We start from the raw sequence: 27,157 nt of genomic DNA on the forward strand, positions 1-27,157 counted from the left end.
CACATTGAGCTCCCGGCTCACTTATGCAAATCACCACTGATCATGCGCACTCCCTACTTAGGTGAGCAGTGCAATGATGTAGCCATGAACTCACCTGAAGTAGAAAGTTGCAGTGATTTTCGCTGTACATCGAAGTGGAGTTGTAATGTTGTACAAGCTCTGCTATTACACTGCTCATATGAGTACTGATTTCCACTAGTGAACTTGTAGCTGACTCTTCAGTCCAATTCACTTACATCACCACTTTCAAGCTGTGTGCTTCTGCTTCTGTTGAAATACATTTCGTGATACCTTATCACCTTATTTTCTGACTTTATGGAAATATGAGAACTGATTATGTGAATAGGTCTCAAAATATATATATATGAATCTGAGTTTTGTGTAACATTTTGTTCACCTTGGTTAAGCATTATGGCTTCAGCTGGCCTACTGTGTAATATTAACCTTTTTGCTTTCTTTGTAAATTACTGGTACAGCATACAGCTAATTCCATTATTGGTGAAGAAGATTAGATAGATGAGATTATTCTAACCTAAGTAGCCCACATTGGTTTAGGCAGGGGTAACATTGAAAAAGCTTTGCAATTTGTACTGTGTAAAGGTTTTTAGAAACGTGACCTGCCGGATGCATATTATCTCAGGCATTATCAGTGAAATTAGTATGCAAGATAATGAATATAATTGTGGCTGTTCTTCTCATGGTAATTAATAGCAATTCATGTCCAACAGTCTTGTTTTAGTTCTTGTATTGTCAGTGTCTTCTTACCACTAAACCGTTGCTTTTTTTTGCTGCATCGTTTTTGAAGAAAACTAGTTCTATCAATAAATTTATGATTACAACTAAATTGGTTTTATAAAAGACTTTAGTATGCGTGTCTATTATCAGTTAGCTTGACCTGCTATTTGTGTTCAGACTGAACAGGTTTGGATGTATGCAAGTGCACTTATTTCTGCGAGACTGTTTTATACTAATTTAGTATAAACAGTGCTGATTGTTTAGAAAATCCAGGGTAAAAGGTTAATCAGCAATTTGGCATTTTAAATAGCTTAGCCTGATATGATTTACTTGTCTTGAAGAACTTGGCAAGCCTTAAGTATATAGAGTGTTTCAAATCTATAAGTGTTCACCTTAGCTAAAGTTAAGCTTCTGATTCACCACTTTGTTTCTAATTTGTTTTATATTCTAACATAAATTATCTGTAATAAGCTATCCTAATTAAAGTTGGTAAATCTACAACACTGTTCCAATTACGTACTAATCAATTATACACTAATTTAATTCCACTTAGCTACAGTGCATCATTAATCAGGTTCAGACTTGGATAACAGATTTAGCACATTAACTGGTTTGGGACATTCAAATAACGAGGAAAAATAAAGATACTTGTAATGCTGAGAAGACCACATAAGACAGTATTCAAGGGTGTGCTATATTAATAGGTTTCATCCTTCATCTTAAAAGTATGAGTGACACTTCTTAATTCTTGGGTAAAATTAGAACTGTGATCAGACGCAATTGAAACGATATGCTCAAAACAGTGGTTCTTGTTCCATGTCCTAATGCATTGTTAAATTTAGGAATGTAAACAGATTCACTCTCTTAAAAACTGAACTAGCAATAGTAAGCGGCAGCTCACAAAAGTTAACTGTTCTTCACAGACAAGCCGGCATAGTTCATTGTTGTGGTCTTCCAACAGGTGGGTCCCACTACTGGGTTTCAGGCTGACCTAAGGTAGGTCACAGCAGCAGCGCTGCCATCATACAATTACATGGCCAAAAGTTAAGAAGTGCCCCCCCCCAAAAAATGCATGTTTGGGTTAAAGGTGAGCCCTGGGTTTGAAAAAAAAATGAATCACAACTGTCTCATTAAATGTGTGGAACCATGCTGGGGTAGCTAGTGAGCTGATAGTGGGGGTACAGAATCATAAAAATGGGTCATCTACTCACTATTAAATAATTATAAATTATGCCAACGTATTGGCAAACTGACTAAAAACGGTACTAAAAAACCCAAGAAAAAGTGATTTATGTGCATTGTATGTTCAGTATAACATTGTGCCACCAGATGGCGGCATGGAGTCCCGTTTTTCTCTACCCGTTTTCCCTGTTTAAATTTACAATATTTTAAATGGAAACACTTCTTTAATGTGTCTAGGTCGAGCCTAAAAGTATCCTGCTCAATCAATGGTTATCCATTAAAGCTTTCAGTGAGGCTTTTTTTGGGGGGGGGAAGTATATAGACAATACCTGCTTTGAGGAATTCAGATGAAACAGGAAGGAAATTGTATGTCAAAGTAAACAGTCTATTTGATTTTTGCTGCTACTCTTCCAACTCAAAGATTGTCAAACCATTTTTTGAAGTCTCTCCACATTTTTTTTGTATAGTTGCATCACTGGTGTGAGGGTATCAAAGCCCAACAGACGCTTGATGGCAAAGCAAATCCTAATAATACGTCCCAAGGCACAGCATAGCAGTGTTGTTCCCTTGTAAAAGGCAGTTTGCATGTGAAAGGGAAATGCGTAGTAGTAGATTTAGGAGCGTATTCTCAACAGTGTGACTGAATGAGGGAGCTACTGTACAGCTGACTCACAAATTGCATGTGTTTAACTTGTGTGATGGCAGCCTTGTGCACTGGGTAGACGGCCAGCTGAAATCACACGAATTAAACACACACTTTGGGAAGGTCTTGCTCTGGGAGACTGTCATGAGATCTTGCAGGAGCAAGGGAGAGAGAGCAAGGCCCACTTGACTCGCTGGCTTCGAAAGATTTGTGGGGACAATTCCGGGGCTGTTCTGTCTACACATGATTTCAGCTTTATGCGCAAACCCTGAGCCTAGTTGTGAGTCGTTTGGTATGTAACATCACTCAGATAATGACTAATTGTGTAATCTGAATTTGGTTCCATGCGTAGAATGCTGGGATGCATTTCTTATATGTGTTTGACACCTTTCTGTACATGAGTATGGATCCAAGCCTTTCAAATCCCCCATCACACATAATTAAGTTCCATCATCCACTGCTGCAAGATGTGGCAATGACCACCAGCTTAGTCAAATTCATGGATGATGCATCTGTCAACAGTTAGTCATGATCACAAAATTGAACCTCCGTGAATAGAAACAGCATATATAACATTTTCCCCATTTGGTTCAACATCTAATGGGGGAGATAGTAAGTAATGAGTTCTATATTTTCAGTTTGGTACCATCAAAAACCACTTTTTTGCTTCTGCATCTGTCCTTAAGGTATGTGGATTTCATTGCTTGAAATAAGTTCCACAGATATTCTTCCTAAGTATGGGGGAGTCAGTACTTGAAGGTAACAGGCCCTGACACTATTGATCTTGAGCCATTCCATACTGTGGAAAAACATATGTTATTAATAGCCATGCTATCTTTCTGGGCATCATAGCTAAAACCTTATTCCCTCAGGGCACAATGATGTCCTAACGTTTATTTTGACATCTCCAACTAAATGTTGCAGCCCTAGCAAAAGTTCCCACTTGGGATGATGTGACAAGCTGCCGTAAAGTTAAAGCTTGAGAACTTTTCCTACCATGCAGCAAGGAGGAGAAGTTGGAAGATGTGGACTTGAAAGGAGGCTAGGCATGCAGCACCACAAAGCTTACCTGGCCATATGTCTGAACCTGGCCGTTGGGTTGGATAGTGAGCCAAAATGCATGGCCCTTACAAAGCAATGGCGGCTCACAAAACTGCAGGGACGCTCTTCAAAGATGACACAAGGGTGCCTTTGTCTGTATTTTATTTCTTACAGTATTTATACTATGCCTTTCCACCTCCCAGGTGTTCAAGGAGACTTACTGAAGCACATAAAAAAACACCCAATCAGTTCAAATCCATAAAAATACAAAGGCAGTGAGGGTTTACTGCTTTTCTTAAAACAGTAAAAAAGAAAAAGAAAGAAAGGGGGGGGAAAGAAATTTTTATACCTGCCCTCCACATTTTAGCATTGTTTTAATTTTTCAGTGGTACCTTGGTTTACAAACACAATTGGTTCTGGAAGTCCATACTTAACCTGAAGCGTACTTAACCTGAAGCGAACTTTCCCATTGAAAGTAATGGAAAGTGGATTAATCCGTTCCAGATGGGTCCGCGGAGTACTTAAACTGAAGCGTACTTAACCTGAAGCGAACTTTCCCATTGAAGGTAATGGAAAGTGGATTAATCTGTTCCAGATGGGTCCGTGGAGTACTCAACCTGAAGCGTACTTAACCCGAGGTATGAGTGTAATTGGTTCCGGAAATCCCTACTTAACCTGAAGCAAACTTTCCCATTGAAAGTAATGGAAAGTGGATTAATCCATTCCAGATGGGTCCGCAGAGTACTTAAATTGAAAATACTCAAACCGAGGCGTACTTAAACCGAGGTATGACTGTATTGTTTATTGTGATATGTCCTGGACAGCATGATACCTTTGGATGATACGGTAAATATAAAATTCTCTGCTATATATATGTTTACTAACATTTTGCATTTGATTGAAATCTCACTTTGCTTCAATGAAATCAGGATACTCATTGCTGTTTCTAATGATCTCTCAGTTCTTTATGTTGGCATTTGCTGCTGCGAGAGCCATCATTTTTATAATAACCTTGAGGTGGGGCATTCATCTGCATCAAGCTTATTTTCTGCAGTATTTAAAGTCCCATAGTCAAGACCTCCCATTTACTGAACCTCATAAATTGTAGAAAGAAACAGATAAATAACTGAGAGGCAGTTTCTGTTCAGTAAGGTGACCTGTGTGCATCTTTGCAGTCATTATTCATTGTTGTGCCTCAATAGTGAAAAAAGAAGAGGAAATATTATCAAAAGTGCTATAAGAAAGTTGTGTTTTCTTCTTAAAAGCAAGCTGACACGTTTTGAGTGCAAAGTGTGTGTTTTTCTGAATAGTTTTTTATGTATCTTTTTCTAGTCTTTTAAGGGAGAAGCAGAGCTTGGCTTCCATGTTTTTGTGATGCACAACTGGAGAAAGTCTACTTTTCTTTCAAGAAAGGAACTTTTAAGTCTAAATATGTATTGACTTGGGAGTCGGGTCTGAACTCACCTCCCTGCTCTGTCTTTTGGTATCATGCTTTAAAAGTGTGTTGTCTTATGTTCAGAGTTGGTAGAGCGTTTAACGGTATTCAGGCTAGAAGAGACATTGGTTACTAGACTTTGGTGTCACAAAGGGAGCATTTGAACAAGCTGATAACCTGGACTGTGTGCATAATTTGTATAAAAGCTGCTCCATGATAACAATTCCCCCCCCCTCCAAAATGCCACCCAGTGCATTTGCCACTGCTGCTGTTGGGTTGTGATGGGGCGTCAGCCTCCCATTTTTGTGAGTACAAAGAAGGCTCAGTACTAAAAGCATGCTAGAAATGGTATTTAAAAGATTGATAATAATACGGTCCATCAACTTAAATGTTGTGGGTGGCACTTCCCCCCTTTTCCATTGCTCTAAACTTTGCCCTATGTTTCTGGCCAGGATGTATGGTGATTGAAATAAAAGAACTGGGGGAGGGAAGTAAACTGGGGTTTGGAAAGTTTCCTTCATTACCACTGTTCTCTGTCTAACTAATTTGATATAATATATTGTCAACCAATCCTATGCATGTTTTCTCAGAAATAAGTCCCTCTGTTCCAGGTAAGTGTGGGTAGGTTTGCAGCACCTGTGTGTATTACCTACTAAGCTTTTTTCGGGGGGGGGCTAATTTTGTGATAAGCATCTAACATCATCACCATTTTATATTGATTGCTTCCCCTGTTGCCAGAAATGATGACTGATGCATCATTCCTGTGATCTTACCAGAGCTATTTTCCCCCTGTCATGCTCTTTCAGATTTACTTGAAACAGTATTTCTGTAATTAATATGTGTAAGGGAAAACAAATTGCTTTTAAAAGAGAGTACACTGCAGTGATGAATTATTTCTTTGAGAGGAAAAAGTGCTTTATCTTTCTGGAGAGACTGGAAGAAATATAGCAGGTAAAACAACAGTCAATAAAATTGTTGATTGCTTCTCTGGGAAGAGGAGCAAGTGGCTTCAAGATTGGGAAACTTATACTGGGTGACTATGAGCCTGCTGGATTTGTCATATTTCCGCAGGGCCTGCAAGACAGAGCTGTTCCGCCTGGCCTTTGGGTTGGATTCAGTCTGACCCCTGTGTTTTCCTCCCTCATGGTTTTGATTTATGGACTACTTAAAATGAGGCTGAATTTTAAATTTTAATTTTTTATATTGTATTTTAACCTGTATTTTAATTGATTGGGGTTTTTTATGTCTTATTGTAATTTATTGGTGTTAGCCACCCTGAGCCCAGTTTTGACTGGGGAGGGCGGGGTATAAATAAAAATTTATTATTATTATTATTATTATTATTATTATTATTATTATTATTATATTCTTGAGTGTAATGATATAAAACTAAAATTAATAGTAATTGTCAGGGGATTGTTGCGGCTACTCTCGAGTAAAGACGCTCCAGTCTGCTTTGTCTTTAAGGGTTTTATTGTGCATACTATTTACAGTGCAGAGATAGCAGAAAACATGACCTCCTAGTCACTCGCAGAATTCGGCAATGGCGCCCTTCTGCTCCGGGGCCAGCATAATAGCTTGGGCACCCCGAAAGCCGCCCTCTCACCCTGCATTTGGGCACGCACCTCAATTCAGGCGCCGGAAGCGGCTGTGCTCCCTCCTGCACTTGTGGGCTGGGGCGGTGCAGGGGCTCTGATAATTAATTTAATTTGGCTATTTTTATTTTATTTTTTATTGGATTATGATTTGATGGATTTATTAATTGGATGTTTTATCGGAAAATTAATAAAATGTTTTTTTTTAATAAAAGAGAGAGAGACAGACAGACAGACAGACAGAGAACATTGTATTTTGAATTGCTACAGGTCTCATGGTTGATGTGTCTTGCACCAAACCATTGTGTGTGTATTATTGTTACCAATTAGACAGAAGTGTGGGTGGTGATATTAGTGAAGTCAAAGCTGGAGTATGTTTGCAGCTGAGCTTTAATGCAGCAGATTGGAGAGAACATGCTTACTATTCTTTGATGGAAGCGAGCAAGTTCAAATTTGTGTTTTTACGGTATATTGGATAGGGGACATCCTCTCCAAATGTTGGACGACTTCAGTTTGCATAAGGCCCAGCTAGGATGGTCAGTGGTCAGTAATGATGGGAGCAACATCCAGAAACTTCTGGTGGACTACAGATCTTCCCATCTCTGCTTTAGATGGTTCTCTGATATTTCAGTTTCACCATCCTGGACTACACCATCTGACAGATTCAAAACTTCCAAGGAATTTCCTTTTGTTTGCTGGAAAATCTCTTTATCATCACTGGGATTCAAGGCTACAAAAATAAAATAAGATTAAGTTATTCCTCTGTTGCATGGAAGATTTTTTTCAAGGTTTTTTGAATGGTGCAGATAACCTTGCTATATTTTTATGAAATTATGGTTTATATATATTTAAATAAATAAATAAATCTGCATATAGATCTACAGTGCAGCCACACTTGGAATACCATGGACAATTTTGGATACCCCATTTGAAAAAAGTTACCAAGCTTAGAAAGGGTAAGGAAACAGTCAGTGAAACTCACCAAGGGCTTGGAGCACCTTCGATATTGAATGAAATCTCACTCTTTAATATCAGATGTTACTTGGTGGTATGCCCGCTTCATTTTGTGCTTTGGACTTAAACATTTTTATAGATTGTTCTGTGAATAAAATAAGAACTTGAACACCATTTGCATTTTCTTTTATAATTGATAATGTACTCTTAACATGATTTTAATTAGAACATTTTACTGAAGGGAAAGCACATTTAATAGAGCTATATATGACAAGTTTTTCAAAACTTATTTTTAATATTTCACACAAAATTAAACTTGACTCATATGAAGACAGAAATTAATACCTTATGAGTTTTTCTTATAGCAGGACACAGTTCAGCATTTAGAGTTGTTTAGCTCTTGCAAATTAAGAAAAGACCAGGTTTAGCTTAGACATTGGAAACTGCATCATAATATTCCTAGAGTTAAACTCAAAACACATTGGAAACTTTAGCTGCATAATTCACCCAGCACTAGTACACAAACTCTAGTCACTTTGCTGACATGTTAATGAAATGGAGAAGCAGCTTGCATTTGTATGTTTGCATGTTTTGATTTGGCAGGCTTTAGAACAATTACTTCAGCTTCATAGTGAAGGATCTAAGTTAGTTTGGTTTAGCCACAATCCAAATTTAACTTGAAATTGTCTAAGATCAGCATGTGCCTAATTTCAGTCCCAAACATTAAAAGTGTTTGTAAACAAAATTAATATCAGGGTAAATTCTTCACTTGCTCTTGTTCCAAGCTTGTAAGCTTGTTAAGTTGTTGTTGTTGTTGTTGTTGTTGTTGTTGTTGTTGTTGTTGTTAAGTATTTCCTCTTATCTAAGTAGGATCTGATCCAAAACTACTTCAACCACGAAGAATTTACATCTTTAATTTGTTTTCATCTAGAATATGATTGAATGGTATTAATATCGGTTAAAGACAAAATGCGGCATACGCATTTATGCATTTATCTGATGCTTCCCAAAATCTGTCATTTTGGATCATCAGTTACTGGTGTTAATGGAGATGAAGGGGTGGGGGATAATCTTTTGTTTATATTTATCACAAACTAGTGACAAATTTGATATTCAATCTTTTTATGAAATAATTTTACTTAATCCTGCTTGGTTGTGTACTCTCTGGAGATGTGTGAGCACCTTGCTTCTTGTCCCAAAAGGGGTCAAGTCTTTTGCAAGTTTTCTTTTTGAATGCTTGCAAAGAGCTCTGAGGATGCTCACAAAATGTCCCATGCTGCTTCCTCCTCCCATGGTCTAATTACTTATATTGGGGCAGGAGCTAGAGGTCTGAAAAGTGGTGTACAATTCATCAATAGTAATCATAATAAAATAATACTAATTGATAATACCTTGTGTATGGAGTGTTAGGGGACGGGGAGCACTTATGGTGGGGGACACATTATGCTCCTCCTTTGGGGGACCACAGCTCTCAGCTGTGGCTCCTGGAAGCTGTCAGCATTCAACAGTTACCACACCCCAGGAACGGCTTTGACTGGCCAGCTAAACCAAGTGAGGGTCTCAAACCCTTGGAGAGCTAGGGACTTCCCCTGCATGTGAAGACAGGCTCTGGCGGATTGAGCAGACGAGACCAATAGTGGTTGTAATGGTCAAGAAGGCGGTATCTGCATGTGCTGTAGAGGGAAGTAAGGAGCAGATGGGGCTCATCAACCTAGGAAGGGAGCTCATCTAGGAGAAGGTAAACTCTGATCCTAAGCTTCTGCTGCTTTGTGGGATATATTCTAGAGAAGAAAAGGCTAAGGAATAAACCCCACACAAGTCTAGAGTGGAGTCCCTAAGATGCTTGGATGGCGTCTTGTATGCTTTCTTCTGGCAACTACTTCATCCAAGCTGGTGCCAAACATATTGTTCTGCTTTCCTTTGGACCATATCAGCAAATCCGGGGGGGGGGGGCAGGGAGGGGTGTTGTGTTGTCTGGGCGGCCCAGCACCTCCCAGGGAAGGTACACACTTTCCAGGGGAAATGGTCCATGGGATGTACAATCTGTATTGGCTTGCCCTTGCCCAATTTCTTCTTATGCCATTCCAGAAGGACCCTAAACCCTCAGTACTGGAAGTTGCAGTGGGGAAGGGAGAAGTGCAAGCAGTATTCTGCTCACATTTCCTGGATCCCTGCTAAAATGTTTAGAAGGCATCTCCAAAGACAAAATAGGAGCAGGGACAGCTGATGGTGATAGGAAGGGGAATCTGATCATTAAAAAAGGTAAAGGTACCCCTGACCATTAGGTCCAGTCGTGGACGACGCTGGGGTTGCACGCTCATTTCGCTCTATAGGCCAAGGGAGCCAACGTTTGTCCGCAGACAGTTTTTTCCGGGCCATGTGGCCAGCATGACTAAGCCACTTCTGGCAAACCAGAGCAGCGCCGTAAATGCCGTTTACCTTCCTGCCAGGAGCGGTACCTATTTATCTACTTGCACTTGACGTGCTCTTGAACTCCTAGGTGGGCAGGAGCTGCGACCGAGCAACAGAAGCTCACCCCATCGTGGGGATTCGAACTGCCGACCTTCCGATCAGCAAGCCCTAGGCTCTGTGGTTTAGACCACAGTGCCACCTGTGTCCCTTGGAATCTTATCATACATAATATTAAAATAAGAAACAATGTAAGGGAACCTGTCCTTGATATGAAAAGAGCTCAAACTTGGCTCCTGTTAATTCTGTTCTTTGAGTCTAATACTAAGTGTTTTTGTTACTGAAACACATTTCCACAGTGATTGGACTAAGTAAGTAGATGAAACTGCAGTGTCAGTCAGCACCTACTCTTCCAGGGAGGAAATGGGAAATTAAATTTCACCTGATGCATTACATAATTTGGATTATGGTTATTAATTCTACATTTTCTGGGTGTTTATTCCCCTCCCCCCTGCAGTTCAGCTTCCCTTGCCATACAGCTCTCTGGTAGCAGACCTGAAATAACAAACACTTTAACTGAAAGGCAAATTGCATTTCTAGCTTAAAAGTTGAATGATGTTTTAAATTTTTCACTCTGCGTTGAATCAAATGTGCTCAATTGTACTGGATTGCAAGAGTCCCCAATGTCGTTATATAGCACCCAACACTTTCATCTGAAGTGACAGGACTTGGAGAGACAGATTTAGAATTCTAAATTTTGTAGCAGCAGTGGATTTGTTAGCTGATGCAGATGTTACTGTATTTGCAAATGCAGGAGGGGTTGTCAGCTTCACAAGCATAGACAAATGCATTGTGAACCTTCAAGTCTTGCCTTGCTGGCTCCCCCATGATGAAATCCAAATTGGGCTCTGATTCACAGTTGGGCCAATTGGAGCAGGATGTGTTCAAAGCAGCAAATTTAGTTATGTACAAAGATTAAACTGTAATACAAACTCTCAAAAGACAATTAAGACTTTGAGGCATTTGTGTAATAGGTCCACATCCCTCAGGAGGCTGTGTTGTCTGCAAGGATACTGAACTTGCAGTCTTCAAAAGCAGCCCTGTGTAAAGTGATGTGAGCTTGTAACCATCTGAGAACATGGAACCACCTGAATGAATTATTCAGGTTTTGAAACAAGGTTCTTTAAAAGCTGGTTTGGACTGCATAAATGTTAAGGTGGTATTGCATTGTAAAATATTTTAGGTTAGGAGTGACTGGGGGGGGTCTATTAACCTGATTTGCCTGGCCCCAAGCCCTTTTCAAAAGCCCTCTCCATCCCCTTGGCCAAATTTACTAAAACCCCAGCTGCCACTGAGAACACCCTGAAAACAGGAAGGCCCGCTCCACCTTGCTCCAATGTTTCCTGGTGAAACACCAGAACAGATCAGAGAGTATTTTCTTGTTTCTGGAGTGCTTTGATACGCTGTCAAGGCTGGCAGGTATTTTGGTGCTGCCAGATCAGTAGCCATCACGTCTCTCAGTGGTGTTCCTTTCCAACAGGCAACAGACACACGGAGAAGAGAGGAAAAGGAGGAGCGAGGTCAAGACTTGGTGCTGCTACATAGTTTGGCTTTTTCTCCATGGTTTTCCCTTGTCTCTCTCTCTGTCATGTGGAGAGTGGATGATTTTCCTCCCCATCGCCCCTTCCTAGAGCAGAGAGAGCTTGATGGAGAGGAAAATTCTGTTAAGTGTGGATAGTATTTGTGTGTTGGGTGCAAAAGAGGATGTGTGGTGTGTGTGTGTGTGTGGCAACACCTACTTTTGCAACATACTCTCTGGATTGGCCACACTTGCCACAGATAGCCCCTGGGAGAGGTTTGGTCAACAGCAAATACAGCCCTCCAGCTAAAAAAGGTTAGCCACCCCTGTTTTCTACATGCATAGCAAGTACAGTTGGCTTAAGCCTTTCAATGTGTTTTGTGGCCATGCTGATTCAAAACTTCTCCTGCCTTTCCTTTCTATACATCCCAATATCAGAAGGCCAATAACAGGACATTTGGAGTGAGGGTAAAACAGATGAAGAGTGAAATATTAAGTACCCCCAACAGATGTGCCCGTTTTCCACTCAGAATTGCAAGCCTTTTGTGGGAATTTTTCATTATAAAAAAAAAAAACCACAAACACAAAAAGTTGGGGGGAAGTTACACTGAACAGCTCAATCTTTATCCTTCTTTGGGGCCAGGTATTTGCTGAAATGTTATTGAGAAAGAGGAACACTGGAGTAAAGTAAGATCACATTTATTTGAACATACCTAGTTTACGCATTGATTTTATCATCTTTTGCTCTACATCAGCCACCCCCAACCTTTGGCCCTCCAGATGTTTTGGCATCTGCGTACCCGTGGGGGCAGCTGCGCCCCCAGAAGCTAAAAAGGAAGGGGGAAAAGGTATAAATTACAGCTCGCGCTGTGAGCTGTGGCATTGAACTGTTTTTTTTTCAGTGCAAAAAGTGGCCAGCGGGGAAAAGTGGTTGCGGAGAACCGTGTGACCGCTGCCTCCTCTCGGGGGGGGGGGGCGTGGACATCATAGCCAGCCAACCTGAGCTGCTTTGGCGGGGAGGGGGGTGTGTGTGTGCGCACTTCGCCACGGTCGCCTCTGTCACAGGATCGGGCTCCGGAGCGACCTCTCCACGCTGAGGAGGAAGAGGCTGCAGCGGCTCCTCTCACCCTCTTCGCCCTTGTACTTGCGGGCAAGTTCGGCGGCAATCGGTGGTCGCAACTTGGCGTTCGCAGCAGGAGCAGAGCGGAGTGAGTCTGAGGAGCAGCGGCAAGGGCGGGAGAGAAAGCGCTTGAGTTGTGTTGTGTGCGAGGGAGAGCGTGTGTTTCCTCCTCCCTGCCACCTCCACCAGGCTCCTCTCCGCCACTCTCTTGGTCTCTCTCTCGGGGTGACCACCGCCTCCCCTCCGGGGGGCGTGGACGTTGACCACGCCTCCTGGGGGATCCCTGCCATGTCATCACAAGCCAATCGGGTGGCTGGGGGGCGTGGCTGGGCCCCGTGGCTTCCCTGCCTCCCCCTAGTTTTGATCCTGGGTACGCCCATGTGTTTTGGACTACAATTCCCATCATTCCTGACCACTGGGCCTATTAGCTAGGAATCATGGGGGTTGTAGCCGAAAACATCTGGAGGGCCCGAGGTTGGGGGTGCCTGCTCTAAATGATAGGACTATTCATGTTAGGGACATTTGGCTTGGCGTAAGACACTTGCAACCCAGTTAGCCATTCACAGAGAAAAGAAGAAAGGCAAAGAAGAATGGCTGTTAATAGGTAAACATCTATAGGGAAGTCTCTTCCCTATAACTGTTGCCTCCCTAAGCCTGCAATCCCATACATACTTGCCTGCAAATAAGCCCTATGGAACTTCTGAGAGGACTTGTATAGGATTGCACTCAGGTTCTTTATTTCCTAGGAATGAAAGAAAACCCTTTTACTAAAAGAGAAAATTACCATGGTTTGCAACTAACTGCATTAAGAAGGTGATTGCATTTAGGACTCTGCATATACTACTAGTTAAAACAGCTGATTATCCTTTTCTGTTGAACACTTCTGAAAACTGCAACTCCTCTTGGAAGTATTTATTACTGCAAACTAGCATTACCTCAAATAAATACTATATTTTCCAAAACCACCTCATCCAAACAAATAGCAACTAAATCAGAAGTCAGTAATTCCAAACAGGTTGCATGTTATGAAGACCAAATGTTAATATATGAAAGAGACAATTTGCCTGTGCATTTTCGAAGGTTCATAGCTTTGAAATACTTACCACAAACATTAGAGGTTGAAAAAATGCACTTAAATGTCAGTTTGATGGACGCCAAAAGAACATTTTCCACATATGGTTGCATTTAAACATTATTGGAACAAGATGGAAAAAGTAACATCGATACAAAAGTAAGGTTAAAACATTAGCTCTTAAGGATTGTGATTTAAAGACTTTTTCTTTTCAGTAAAGTCAGCCACCTTTAACCATGTGTTTTGTGAAAAGCCCTAAAATGAAAAAAGCTGCATTTTATTTGCTATTACCTGAAAGTCTCTCCCTGCTTTGCTCTTCATCTTTGAGAATTCCCATGTATGAAGCCCTGAAATGCTGTTGAACACTGAATAAAATTTATTTTTGAGATTATGACATGTTAAAAATAATAAACGTTGCAAATAGAAGCATGCACATAAATTTGTCAGTGCTACGTGACATCTTAGATAATAAAAACAATCGTCTTTAAATTCCTTATTTTTCTCATTCACAAAAGAAGTAAAAACAGCTATTTTGGCCCACAAGAAAAAAATCCAAAAATTGTGTTAGGGCAATACAACGCGGGTGGCATTGTGGTCTAAACCACTGAGCCTCTCGGCTTGCCAATCAGGAGGTCAGCGGTTTGAATCCCCGTGACGGGGTGAGCTCCCATTGCTCTGTCCCAGCTCCTGCCAACCTAGCAGTTTGAAAGCACCCCAAAAAGTGCAAGTAGATAATCAGGTCCTGCTCCGGTGGAAAGGTAAACGGCATTTCCATGTGCTGCTCTGGTTTTGGTGTTCCATTGTGCCAGAAGTGGCTTAGTAATGCTGGCCGCATGACCCGGAAAAACTGTCTGCGGACAAACGCTGGCTCCCTTGGCCTTTAAAACAAGATGAGCGCTGCAACCCCAGAGTCGTTCACAACTGGACTTAACTGTCAGGGGTCCTTTACCCTTTATAAATACCTTTATTAGGCTAACCTGTTACGCACTGATTCCTTAGCAAGTGAAAAACAGGAATCAAAAGGAACTAGGCAGGCTTTTTGTTAGCAATGGTGGAGATTAATTTTAGGAGTTGTGCCAGACAAAAAGTCAATAGAATGCAGTTGGAAGGAATGTTCCCCAAGAAAATGAAGTTTTCAAGTGGTATAGAATCCTTGTCCTCCAGATTAGAATCTTACTGTTGAACAAGTAAATAGCAGTGTTCTCCAAGTCATAACATATTCCCATAATACAGATTTTGGAATTTTTCTTAAGGGCAATCATTGCTACCTTTATTTTCTGTTTGATTTAGAATACAGTGGTACCTCTGGTTGCAAACTTAATTCGTTCCAGAGGTCCGTTCTTAACCTGAAACCGTTCTTAACCTGAGGTACCACTTTAACTAATGGTGCCTCCCACTGCTACCGCCGTGCAATTTCTGTTCTCATGCTGGGGCAAAGTTCTTAACCCGAGGTACTACTTCTGGGTTAGTGGAGTCTGTAACCAGAAGTGTTTGTAACCCGAGGTACCACTGTACCTTATTTAGCCGTTCAACAAGGGGATCCTAAATAGGACAATAAGGGTTTCACATCACTAGAAGATGCAGGAGGATTTCTGCTTTATTTGTGGAATAGTACTGAAGAGTCCCATCCTGTCTCCAATGCTGTTTAACATTTACATGTAGCAATTGGGTAAGATCACCCAGAGATTTTAACTTTGATGCCATCAGTTTACATTTGACACTCGGCTACTTTTCCTTGGTCTATTTTTAGGGTGTAGAAGAAATTCTGAACTTGTTTTTGGAGGCAGTTTTGGATTGGTTGGGGTGAACAGCTTGCAGCTTAAGACAAAATGGACTTACAGTTGGTTGGAGAAAGCTGATGACATGGGCACCTTAAATAGAGCCCAGAAACAAATGGATAAATCAGCAAAGTTAGGTAAAGGTTCAGAGTAGTGTGTTCTGATCTCCCGAGCCCAGCCAGAACTTTGGCAGCTTTATCCTGGGCCATCTGAAGTTTCTGAATTATCTTTATGGGTAGATTTAGAGCAATTTGCATTAATTCAATTTGGCGGTGATTAGAGCCTAAATGGCTGGTCTGGTCTGATTTGTTTAGGTTAGGTATGGCTGATTTACCAGGAGAATATGGTTAAATACACTCCTGGCGGTCACCAAAACATCCAGGAGACATTCTGAATCTTGTAGTGCTCCTCAGTATGCAAACATACTGCTTTTAGAGAGAGAGAAACTTTCAAAGTCCTCTGTTATATCTGGAACCACTGCCTGCCAAAGAACACTATACTTCTTTGGAGACTATCTTCCAAGTCCTATTTCCATCTGAAGTGCTGCAAACATGCATGAGACACAGGACTTTCTCAGATAAAACATCTGGATTGTGCAACAGCCGCCTTAGGGAGATACATCTGATACATCACTGCCTGCTTTTTATTGGGCTATGAGGACTGTGTTCTTCCTGTTTTAATATCTCTTTTATGCTATGTTAATCTACTGCTATTTTAATTATTTACTGTTTGCTTCGTTTGTAATTTTGTTTCATTTCTGAATTATGAGCCGCTTTCAGTGCAGTTGCAGTAGAAAGGTGGGGGGGAAATGGTAGATATTATTGTAATAACACAGAACTGGGAAATAGCTATATGTCTGCTTGTAGTTTCTAAAGACCCTTGAGAGCTCAGAAAATTATTTTTCTTTGGGAATTCAGTGTGTATCACAATGGAAGCTCTGATCAGTACTGTATTTCTATTACCAAAAGCTGCCACCCAATAAGCTTCTCAATCTTTTCATCAGCCAGATAAATTGAATTCGTTGTACTATAAAAACATTCTGAGAAATCAATTATTGCATATGTGTTCTCTTCTAGTACAGCTCTAATCAACAGAAACATTTATCTCCTCCCCCCCCCCCCCGTGCAGCCTGTGATCATTATGACTGTTCTGATATATCCATAACTGTGAATGTAGCTTAGTCGCAATATGCACCATGGAAAAGCCACACAGTGGCCCAGTGTCATGCGTATGCACCCCTCCTCCCTCCACCACAGTCATCAGGAGGATATGAAAAGTGTCTGCTTCAGCTTTAGATTAACTGCAGTTTAACATTGCACCTAAATCCTAGTATTTACTTACTTCACTTAAGAATTGCTTGCTGTGATTTTCAATATAATAAATCCCAAGTTGTGGCTAACCTTAACTACAGGTGGTGGAAATATGCCAACATAATAAACTAAGATCTGAAAGTTGGTTTGTTCCTCCAGTTCCCCCTGCCTTTCCCATGTGCCCCTGAACCATAGGTTTAGGGGACTATCCAGAACAGCATGGCGCGTGGGTTTGCCATAGGGGCTGCCTCCACCTGATTAAACACCATTCTTTAAGAAGATTGGGAGCATTGGTTTCACCCATAATTCTTAATGTTGTACTGAAAGGTAAAATAGCTATTAAATGAGAAAGTTTGGCATCATAAATAGATATTCGGGTGGGATACCTTTTCCTTCCATCCTCGTGTCCTTATTAATTTGGCCCCATGGTGTCTGCTCTGACTCCAGCCACATCTGCTTGGGTGACATATGCAATAAATTTGTGCACGAGTTAAATGGGTCGAGCAGAAGATGCAATTCCAGTAAAGCTGTGGGACTTAATATAAAAAGAACTTAAAAGGTGCATAATCAGCTGGAGTAGGGCTTAATATAGCGGCATATGAGAAATTAGTTGTTTGGGTATATGCTCAGATTCAAGCTGGATAAAGATAAGATAATTCAAATAAATATCTCATTTATACTGGAAAAGAAAAAGAAAAGAAATAACTTTCCTCATGCTTGTGTGTGCGCCAGAACACACAAGCATGTGTATATATTTGTTTGAGAATATGGGTTTAACTCCAGTGGTTCAGCCAGAAAAATTGCTGAAAGAAAAACATGGCTGTAAGAAACAATACATATATGTTGTTTGATAGAGGCCTGTGCACACAGCGTATGCTGTTTCTCTTTTAAGCAAGGATTCTCAAACAGTGCCAGAACTGGTGAAGTGTGTGCTTGTGTGTTTATTAAGTGCCCCCTTGTAAGAAAAAAACAACAGCTAGTATACTTGAATTTCATTTAGCTTGAAATAGTTTTGTAGTGTGACGTTCTGAAGTGTGGAAAATAAAGAAAAGTAACTTCCTTTTTTCCCTCTTCTCTTCCTGTGATTTCTTACAGATTTGAAGAACTTGTGAAAAAGTTCAAAGTAGAGTACCATGCTGGTGGATCGACTCAGAATTCCGTTAAAGTGGCCCAGGTTTGTAATCCCTCAGATTAAATTAAATTTGAAGGAGGTAGCTGTTTTACAAACTTTTCCTCATAATCTTGTTTATCTTAGATCATAGGAACATAACTCTAGCACTGTTGTTGATGGGCTGTGTAGTTGCCAACAATAGTGTACAGTATAAGATAACTGGTCACCTAAAATTTAGACTCATTTTTTCCACCTTCCTTTTACACACACTGTTTATTATTTGTTTTAGATTTCTGGCTAAACAAAACAGGACTCTTATCTTGTCCTTCAGCAAGCAGTGAGGAAGAGTGGGGAGTGTTGGGATCTAACAAAATACAAAGTGTTTTTCTTCCCTCTCCTTGTGAGTCCTCTGGGCAGCTGCTGCCATCACCCTGGCCTCTGAGCTGCCTCTCTCTGCCCCAAAGAGAGGTGCCTCCTCACTCTGCCCCACAGGGGCCTGGGAAGCATTCACCTGGGGAGCTCGTAGCCAGGGCTGCTGCAACAAACCGCTGTGCAAGCCTTTGGGACGCAGAGATGCAAGAGGGCCTCAGAAGAGGGAGGGAAGGAAAGAGGGACAGAGGCTACCGTTGCGCGCGGCACCCAGACCATAATTCAAGGCACCCCAGGTGTGCCACCACAGACTGGTTGAAAACCACAGCCCTAGCGTATTATTAGGATTTTTTTTTTTTGTATGAAAGAAAAATGCATAAATACCATAGAACAATTTTTGGAAGAGATTGTTCATTTAAAGGAAGCTTTTTATAAAGCCACACAAAACTGCAACTTAGTTGCACTGAAGCAAGTAAGATGATCAGAGTATTTTCAAAGAGGGGGGGAATTATTTGAATTCTGCTGTATCTAAAAGTAGTAGCTACTCTAGTTTTCCAATTCTCTCTGATATAGTACGGGTAAGCTAACTAAAGGCAACCACTTGTGCCGGCTTTGTTTCTGCAGGTAAAACTGATCTTTAAAGGTGTGCGAGCTTCATTGTCAGTTACGTCTTTGTGTGTAAAAACACTGAAAACCAGTATAATTCATCCTTATGATGTATTAACATTTGGATGATAAAGTAATATTATCCAGGCTAAACTATACTGAAAGCTTTTTTTTTTTAGTAGTGATTTACTAATTAGTACAACAATTCACTTTTATTAGAAATTCTTGAGAATCCACTGGAGGACAATCACAGAAATGAAAAAATAATAATGCTGATAGCAATGGCTTCTGTGGTGTTAAGATAATAGCACAGATGAATGTCTGATTTTGAAACGTTATCACCTACTACGTTCTAAATTAAATGCCATCCAATTCTCGGCATAATGTAGATCATGCCTCATTTACCAGCATATTATTTGCAGTTAAACTTAAATCTAAGAGGTCATTTTTATATACTTAGCCTACTGTTTTGTATATACCATCCCATCCCATTTCCCTGCTGTGCTATCATGGCAGTACATGGCACTTGGCTTCAAAAATGTGACACAGGTTTGCTATGCCAGAATGTTGCTTCTCCTTTCGGCTGCAGTTCTGTGTCCAAGCAGATTGTGTATGGAAATTCCAAGGAGCAAACTTCACTGAATTTAGCGAGCCTTTCTTCCAAGAAAAGATGCGTAGAGTTACGTGTCCCATTGATGTTGCTGGTATTTAAGCTGTATGTACGATTGCAGCCTTAGGGCTGTGTTCAGTGGTACTTTCCTTTGCTCTCCCCTGCCTTGAGCACACCCCTAGACTCTGCTCCAAAGAGTCCCCCCCCCATCCTAGAACACATTTTGAGTGCACCCAGACTGCAGGGGCGAGGAGAGGAATGGAAAGGCCCATTGTGCAAGCTGAAGTCTGCTCCCCACATGCAACTGAAGCGTTGGATACAATCCCTTTTGTTTTTCTTTTCTTTTCTGCAACACCAGTGGCTTTTATACAGCCAATGTTTGCTGGAAGCAAAGATACTTATTGGAAACGTAAGCATAACTTAATAAAAACAATAGCTCCTGTTATAAACTCTGAATAGAATTCCTCAAAAGCATCGTAAGTCTTGTATTATACCGTAAGTCTTGTATTACCGTAAGTCTTTTATTACCGTAAGTCTTGTATTATAATAGATCCCTGCCCCTAGTTGAAGTAATCATCTGTACTAGGTTTCCACTTAGAGTGTGATATCTCTCTAAGTGGGGACTTCTGGCATAGATGATCTTTATAGATGATAGATGTGTTATCTCAGTATTGTGCCTGTTTATAAACAAGGTAGCATATTAATAGGATGCATACACAGTTGTCATAGGGATTATTAATTAGTCCATCTTAAATTGACAATGTGTGCCGACTCTTCTGCTCAGTGAACACATGTTTGTGTGTGTGTGAGGAGAGGCTAAGGTTAGAATTTTATTTTATTTTATTTTATTTTATTTTATTTGCCTTACCCCTCCATAATATTTTTTTCTTGCAGGCATTTTGCGGCAAATTTTTGTAGCACTCTTAATCTCTGTGTTTTCTCAATTTGAAATGGACATGGAACAATGCCATGTCGTTAACTGCAGCTGAGAGCAACAAAGAATTAATACACATGATGTAATTTTATTTTATAAATTGTCATTGATGAATAAGTATTGGCAAAAAATTCCTTTGTGTATTAGGTTAGCATAGCTAGGCAACATTGTAATTATTTTCCCTTGGAATCATAGAATGATTTATGCACTTCAATCATGGCATGTCCTCACCATGTCCCATTGCTGCACAGGCCTCATTGGTTGTGCCTCTGGGAAGTAAAGTAATCAAAGCATTTTACAACTCTCATTTCCTATGAATGGCTGAACAAAATATAAATAGTAAAATACAGTGGTGTTGTGAGCCAGTGTTATATATTAAATTACTTTTTGAAATATGTAGGTAATGCTGCCTTGTATTTCTAATAGGGCAACATGAAACATGCTTTGCTGTCATGTGTACTGTGTCCATTTTCACAATTGTAGCACAAGTGGTTGCTTTTGTAAATTCATGGTTTTTCCCACATCATGATTTTTGCATATCACACACACTAACATCATGATTCACGATATATTGCCAGGTCAAAAATTACCAAACTGATATCACGATATAGACTTCAAACCGGTTTTCGACACTATATCAATATATTGCCCAACGCTACTAAAAATACCTTATGCTTCTATGTTGATGTACCCTGGAGTAATGCTATGTAATGAAATGAGATTTACTTCTGAGTAGACATGTATATGATTGTGTTGTTAACTATTGTCTGAAAACCACTATATAATTTTGATGAGATGCAGTTTTTTTGCTGCTTAATATGTTTTGAGACATGCATTTCTTCCCTTCAGAGTTCTGTATAATGCTGAGGTCTGTAAGGTTAAAACAAAGCATAAATTAATTTTTGCCACCACGTCTCAGTCTGACTTGGAGGTTAAATTCTGTGAAACTACCATTGGAAAATGAATAGAATTTTCATTTTACTCATTCAAAATAATAACTTGTTTTATGAGCTAGTGTTAACAACCTATTGAGGTATTATCTTAGAAGGTTACTCAAGAGTGATTTAAATTTTATTAGCCAATAGACATAGTGAAGCTTTCATCAGGCTTCTTAATACTCACAGTTTTTTATAAAACAATTGTGATTTCAGACCAGTATTTATTAATCCAAATACCGGTATACTCCAGTTACAAAGATTTGTGTTCAGGATTTCTGAAGTTGCCACATTAAGAGTAGGAAAATGGTTTAGAGAGTTGTGATAACATCTTGTAAACTAAATTCTGTGGAAGAAGTTTCCAATTGTACTTCTACTCAATGCCTTGCAAATTCATTTGATTGCTTTGTTGTTGTTGTTTAGTCGTGTCCGACTCTTCGTGACCCCATGGACCATAGCACGCCAGGCACTCCATAGCATTGCTTTAATTCAAGTTTATCATTTTATAATTAATCCCCCCTTCCAAACAATTGTGAAAAGTAATTGGTTACTCCAATTGGAACATAGTTTTTCAATTAAATAAAAGCTTAATAAACCAAAAATTTCATGGAACCAACACTCTCTTGCAGCTTTTGGAACTATAACTTTGAAAAAGAATGTGTTAAAATAATTGATTACAGTACGATTGCATCTTATGTCCATTTAATTTGCATGATTTCAACCATTCCTGGTACTGACTGGTTGAAATTCTGCAAGTTAAAAGCAAATAAGGCAGAAAACTTAAAAGCTATTTTTACACTGGATTTTCCCAGTGCGAAAAGAGATTTTAAGCTCTCTTCCTTGCTTTACCAGACATGGGGGCTCCAAAGTCTAGGAACACTCATGCAGGGATGGTTCCAAGGAGGTGGCTTGAATAGACACATTTTTGCATATCCACAGAACCTTTGGAGCTGAACCCCCGTGTAAGATGCAGTCGTACTATACTGCTTTTCTTTGTACAGAAATAATAAGCAAGATCACTTATTTGGAGGTTGGGTTTCTAGCACTTCCTAGGAATGGCTGGTTTTTAGTGAGCTGCACAGTGTTTCACCATAAGGTTATAAATGTTACCCTCATTCGATTAGTAAATTCAGTGCTTTTTTCTGGGGGGACGCAGGGGTATGCATACCCCTAAACATTTTGTGAATCTAAGTTTGGCCTCATTGAGGGGCAGTATCTCAATATGAGTAGGAAAATGAGAGTACCCCTAAACATTTTTTAAGAAAAAAAGCACTGAGTAAATTTATAAATATTCAGAATCTGAGAGCTAAACATGTTACAGAGCTTAAAGGCGTAAAAATAGAAGGCAAAAAATAGAAATGCAGGCTTACCCAGATGCACTCAGAAGGTTGATCCTTGTTAGAGATCAGACCAGGTAACTCCTGGATCCTAGTTCCTGTGAGGACTTAAAAAACTGATGGGTAATATATTGAATTGAATTGAATTGCTACCTTAATTATCCACTTGTTAAGACTCTTGCTGTTTAAAATATGCTGTGTTTCACTGAAGAGCCAGCTTTCTGCCAATAACCTTCATTCGGAATGAAGATTTGATTCTGGATCTTCCTGGTCCTGGACTATGACTCCCATCAGCCCCAGCCAGCGTGGTCAGTGGTCAGGGAATTATAGCTCAACAATTCAGGAGGGCACCAGGTTGTCTACCTCTGCACCAGGCAGTAGGGCTGGGTGATACCTCAATATATTGTCCAGAACGGGTTATTACCAGCTAAACATTGCAATCTACTACAGTGTCTGAAATAAGGATGGAACCATACAGAGGTGAACAGGACAATGTCCTAGCAACTGCTAATACTTAGGGGACTAAAACAGATAAATGACAATATTATCAATCATCACACCCTCAGTTTCATCAGCGGGCAAGCCAAAATGCTAAACAGTGTGATATATGAATAAATAAGGAACTACCCAGAGGCAAACAGGACAATCTCCTGCTACTGCTTAAGGGTCTAAAAATGATAAATGATGATACTACCAATCACCTCATGGTCACTTTCAGCAGCAGGCAAGCCAAAATGCATCCAAATGAGACTTTTGGTTTGGGGCTTGGCTACCAAATGGTGGTATTCAGGACAATCCAAAGTATGGTGATGAGTCATAGTGAATACAAATAATCTGGGACTGCCAGCAGGCCTGCTACGCACAGAAGCAGCAGCAGCAGCCTGGCAGTGGCAGAATCAACAATCGGAGGGCAGAAGCAACGCCAGGCTGGCTGCAGGGGCACAATAATCAGCAGCCTGTGAAGTCTTGCCACAGCAGTGGGCAGGGGTGGTAGAAGCTGCGGCAGCCAGCAAGGTCTTGTTGTGGTGGCAACAGTCATGGCGGTGGCAGTAGTGGCAGCCTGCGAGGCCATGCAGTGGCAGCAGGAGACTGTGGCAGAAGCAGAGGTGGCCTACAAGCCTTGCTGAGGCAGGCTCCCACAGCTTCTGCCACCGCCCCCCGCTACCGCCAGGAGGACTTGCAAGCCCCACTGCTTGTGTCCCCACAAGGCCTTGCAGGCTGCCGCTGCTATTGCTGCCATCTCCCATTGCCGCTGTAAGGCCTTGCAGGATGCTGCTACTGCTGTCGCCTCCTGTCACTCCCAAGTTTCCTCTGGAAGTTTTGTGCTGCATTATGGAATAGTGGGTGGTGTGCCAGGGGGATTAGTGAGGATTGGGTTGGGTTGGGGGCAGTTTGCCTGCTTCTTCCTTCCATGCTTTCAGCATGGTCTGTGTGAACCTGTTTAGTGTTGTGGGGTTTTTCCTTAGTTTGCTTGGGAGGAATGTGTATGCTGTGGTGGGGGTATTTTCAATTATGTCTCTATGCAGGTGTACCCACAGTTTTGTTTCGTCTTCTAGAATGTATGGGATTATGTGGTGCACTTGGTTGGCAATGTAGTAGTATAGTTCTATGTTAGGGATTCCCCACCCTCCTTCTGAGGAGGCGCTATGGCATTTTTGAAATATTTGATTCTGTGGGCAGTCAGTTGACTATATACAAACAGTCAGTTGGCTGAGTTATCAACACTATGATACCTTAAGCCAGGCATCCCCAAACTGCGGCCCTCCCGATGTTTTGGCCTACAACTCCCATGATCCCTGGCTAACAGGACCAGTGGTCGGGGAAGATGGGAATTGTAGTCCAAAACATCTGGAGGGCCGAAGTTTGGGGATGCCTGCCTTAAGCCATTAGTTGACAGAATAAAATACCAAGCTGTCTCATTGGCGGAAATGTTTTAGGTATGTTGGGATGCAACTGCTGGGGAATTTTTCCTTAACTGTGGTTTACTTCTGGTTTGTAATACATACCTCCTCTTGTATACCATTAATTCTTAATGTATAACTCACTTTAAGATTGTGTTCTATTTGCTTCCCCAAATAAACTGATAATTTGCCATCTTCAAAGCTCTACTGTTCTGAAAGCCGAATAACTTTTAAAGGTCACATAATCTTTGTGACTTAAAATGGCTTTAAACATTTTAGGGATTAATAGCTTCCATATGGATACTTGCATTAAATATGCAGTGTAAAAAAGGGGGGTGTCTTTTTTAAATGTAGCTATTTTAGAAATAGATTAAGGTATTTCTACCAAAGTATTTATGTTTCTACAAAGGTTTTAGTACTGCTATCATTCATTAAGGCCCCAGACATTATTACAACGGATAATAGATTAAAAAGGAAACTAGATACCTTTCTTGGATCAAGGATTGCTACTTTTGGCTTTCAGTGAAGGGAAACATTTAAAAACTGAAGTTATCATATTGCAAGTCGTATTTAATTGCAACAGTGACTAGAACCAGATTGTTTTCCTACATGTGTCACAGTTTTCTAAAAAGAATCCTGCTTCAGAACAGGAATTTTAACAAATATGTTTTAGAAGGCCAAATATTTTCTTTGTCTTGGATACAAGAAAAACCGTAGGTCTCTTGCCATGGTGCTGGCTCAGTAGATCAATCATAACACAGAACGATTGCTGTTAAGGGATGAAATTTTATTGATGTACCGATGTCAGTGTCTTGGAATGCTGAAGTGGGTCACTTGATATGCTCCTACCTCTGAGATTTGCAGTAAGGAAATAGTAAGAAGTGACAATCAAATTTAGGTGTCTTGACAACATGCTTGTCTCAAAGTAAAATGGATCCGATCTTAACATACTCTTTTTCTCCACATGGAATAATTCCCATAAACCTATGCAATGCATGTGGAAAACATGGAACTTTTAAATTCACGTGGACTTCCATCCCCAAACCTATGAAAGCAAGACACAGGAAGAATCTGCTATCCTGCTCAGATATTTTCTGGGGAAATCCACATGATTTTTGATTACATTATAATGTCTTCCATGTGCATTCCCTCCAAAGGAATACTTTTAAAAGCACTCTTTTGGAGGAAAAGGTTACATCAGAAGAGCCCCAAAGTAATCAACTTGGGTTATTAAACAAAACCACAGAGCATTTCTGAACATTGGTGTTATGTTGGCTTCATTCCAGTCCTTTAATAAAAGCCAATTATAGTGACGTTGCATTTGACGTTAGAAGATCAGCCATCACATTTGAAATATTTAATATGCCATCCACACCTGGTGGCTTGTTAATTTTTAATTTGCCAATGAGCCCTACAACTTCATCTCTTGTCATCTCCATTTAACGTAGCTTTTTAGATGCTCTGTCTGATGAGGACCTGTCCAACATATTGTGCAGTGATATAAAAGTATTTATTTAGCTCTTATTCTGCTGTCTCTCCTCCTTTTTACTCCCTCTCTATCTCAAGGTCTAACCACCTTCCTGGCTGGTTTCTTGCTTCTTCCAATAGTGCTAAGCTTTTCAGCATCTCCACCAGACAAAAAAAAAAGTCCAACATCACCTGGAAAGCTCCAGGTTGTGAAAGATTGCTCTAGAAATGCATAGTTATGCAAAGAGAGTCAGGTGACACTACTGCATTCCAAAGAAGGAAAAACTCCAAAGAAGGAAAAACTCCAAAGTCTCCCCTTGAGTGAGAACTTCATTAGGATCAGCCAAAAAGTCACAAAAATATGACAAACTCTGGAATTCTTCATCCATCAAAGATGAAGTGTGGGATGAGAGAGACAGGTTGCAACGATGAAAGTGTTCTAGAAGTTGCAATTTGTAGACTCTGTTCCAAGATGGAGAATGCCAGCTAAGTCCCTCCCAGGTGCTAGAGATAACTGTTTGCACACCTAGGATGGCTATTTCCCCCCATTATTTGAAGGAAATGGAAATCTGGTTTGTAACCCAGATCTGTCCTGAACCTTAAATGAAACACAGTGGTTCCTGGGCAGTCTTTATTCTAGCAAGGCCAGGGTTTGTTTATGGATTATGTACTAGGTAAAAGAGCCAATGGAAGCTAAATAATATAGTATTACCTAAGGTTTGGAGGTGATGTAACCCTCAGATTCCTGTACACCTTCAGGCGGTAGATTATCTCCTTATGGTTGTAGACTCCAACCTGAACAGCTAAATTTTGTATTCTCCAAGGCACATAAAAAGCAAAGGTAGTCGTGGTGGTCAGTAAGAATAAAGCGGCCACATTTACAGGTGAATAAGACCTTTATTAGAATCAACGCCAAAGTCACAAAAATATGTCAATTTTTCTAGTTCCGGGGAGGGGGGGGGATGAAGCAATATATTGTTGCTGCCTGAATAAAGGTAAAGGGACCCCTGACCATTAGGTCCAGTCGTGACCGA

At 40.5% G+C, this 27,157-nt stretch overlaps 1 protein-coding gene across 3 annotated transcripts in view; it reads left to right on the forward strand.

Moving 5' to 3' along the window:
• The window catches only part of ADK (adenosine kinase), a 180,025-nt gene that overhangs the window by 41,428 nt on the left and 111,440 nt on the right, over window positions 1-27,157 (forward strand). For 2 of the 3 annotated variants that reach the window (XM_035138686.3, XM_035138687.3), the window contains exon 4: window positions 17,949-18,027. In XM_035138686.3, the coding sequence (XP_034994577.1) occupies window positions 17,949-18,027 (79 nt within the window). Of the gene's footprint in view, window positions 1-7,110; window positions 7,521-17,948; window positions 18,028-27,157 lie in introns of those variants that run through there. The other variant, XM_088669485.1, reaches the window with a different exon arrangement.

The sequence above is a fragment of the Zootoca vivipara genome, chromosome 5 (genome assembly GCF_965207765.1).
Source record: "Zootoca vivipara chromosome 5, rZooViv2.hap1.1, whole genome shotgun sequence".
Taxonomy (NCBI): Eukaryota; Metazoa; Chordata; class Lepidosauria; order Squamata; family Lacertidae; genus Zootoca; species Zootoca vivipara.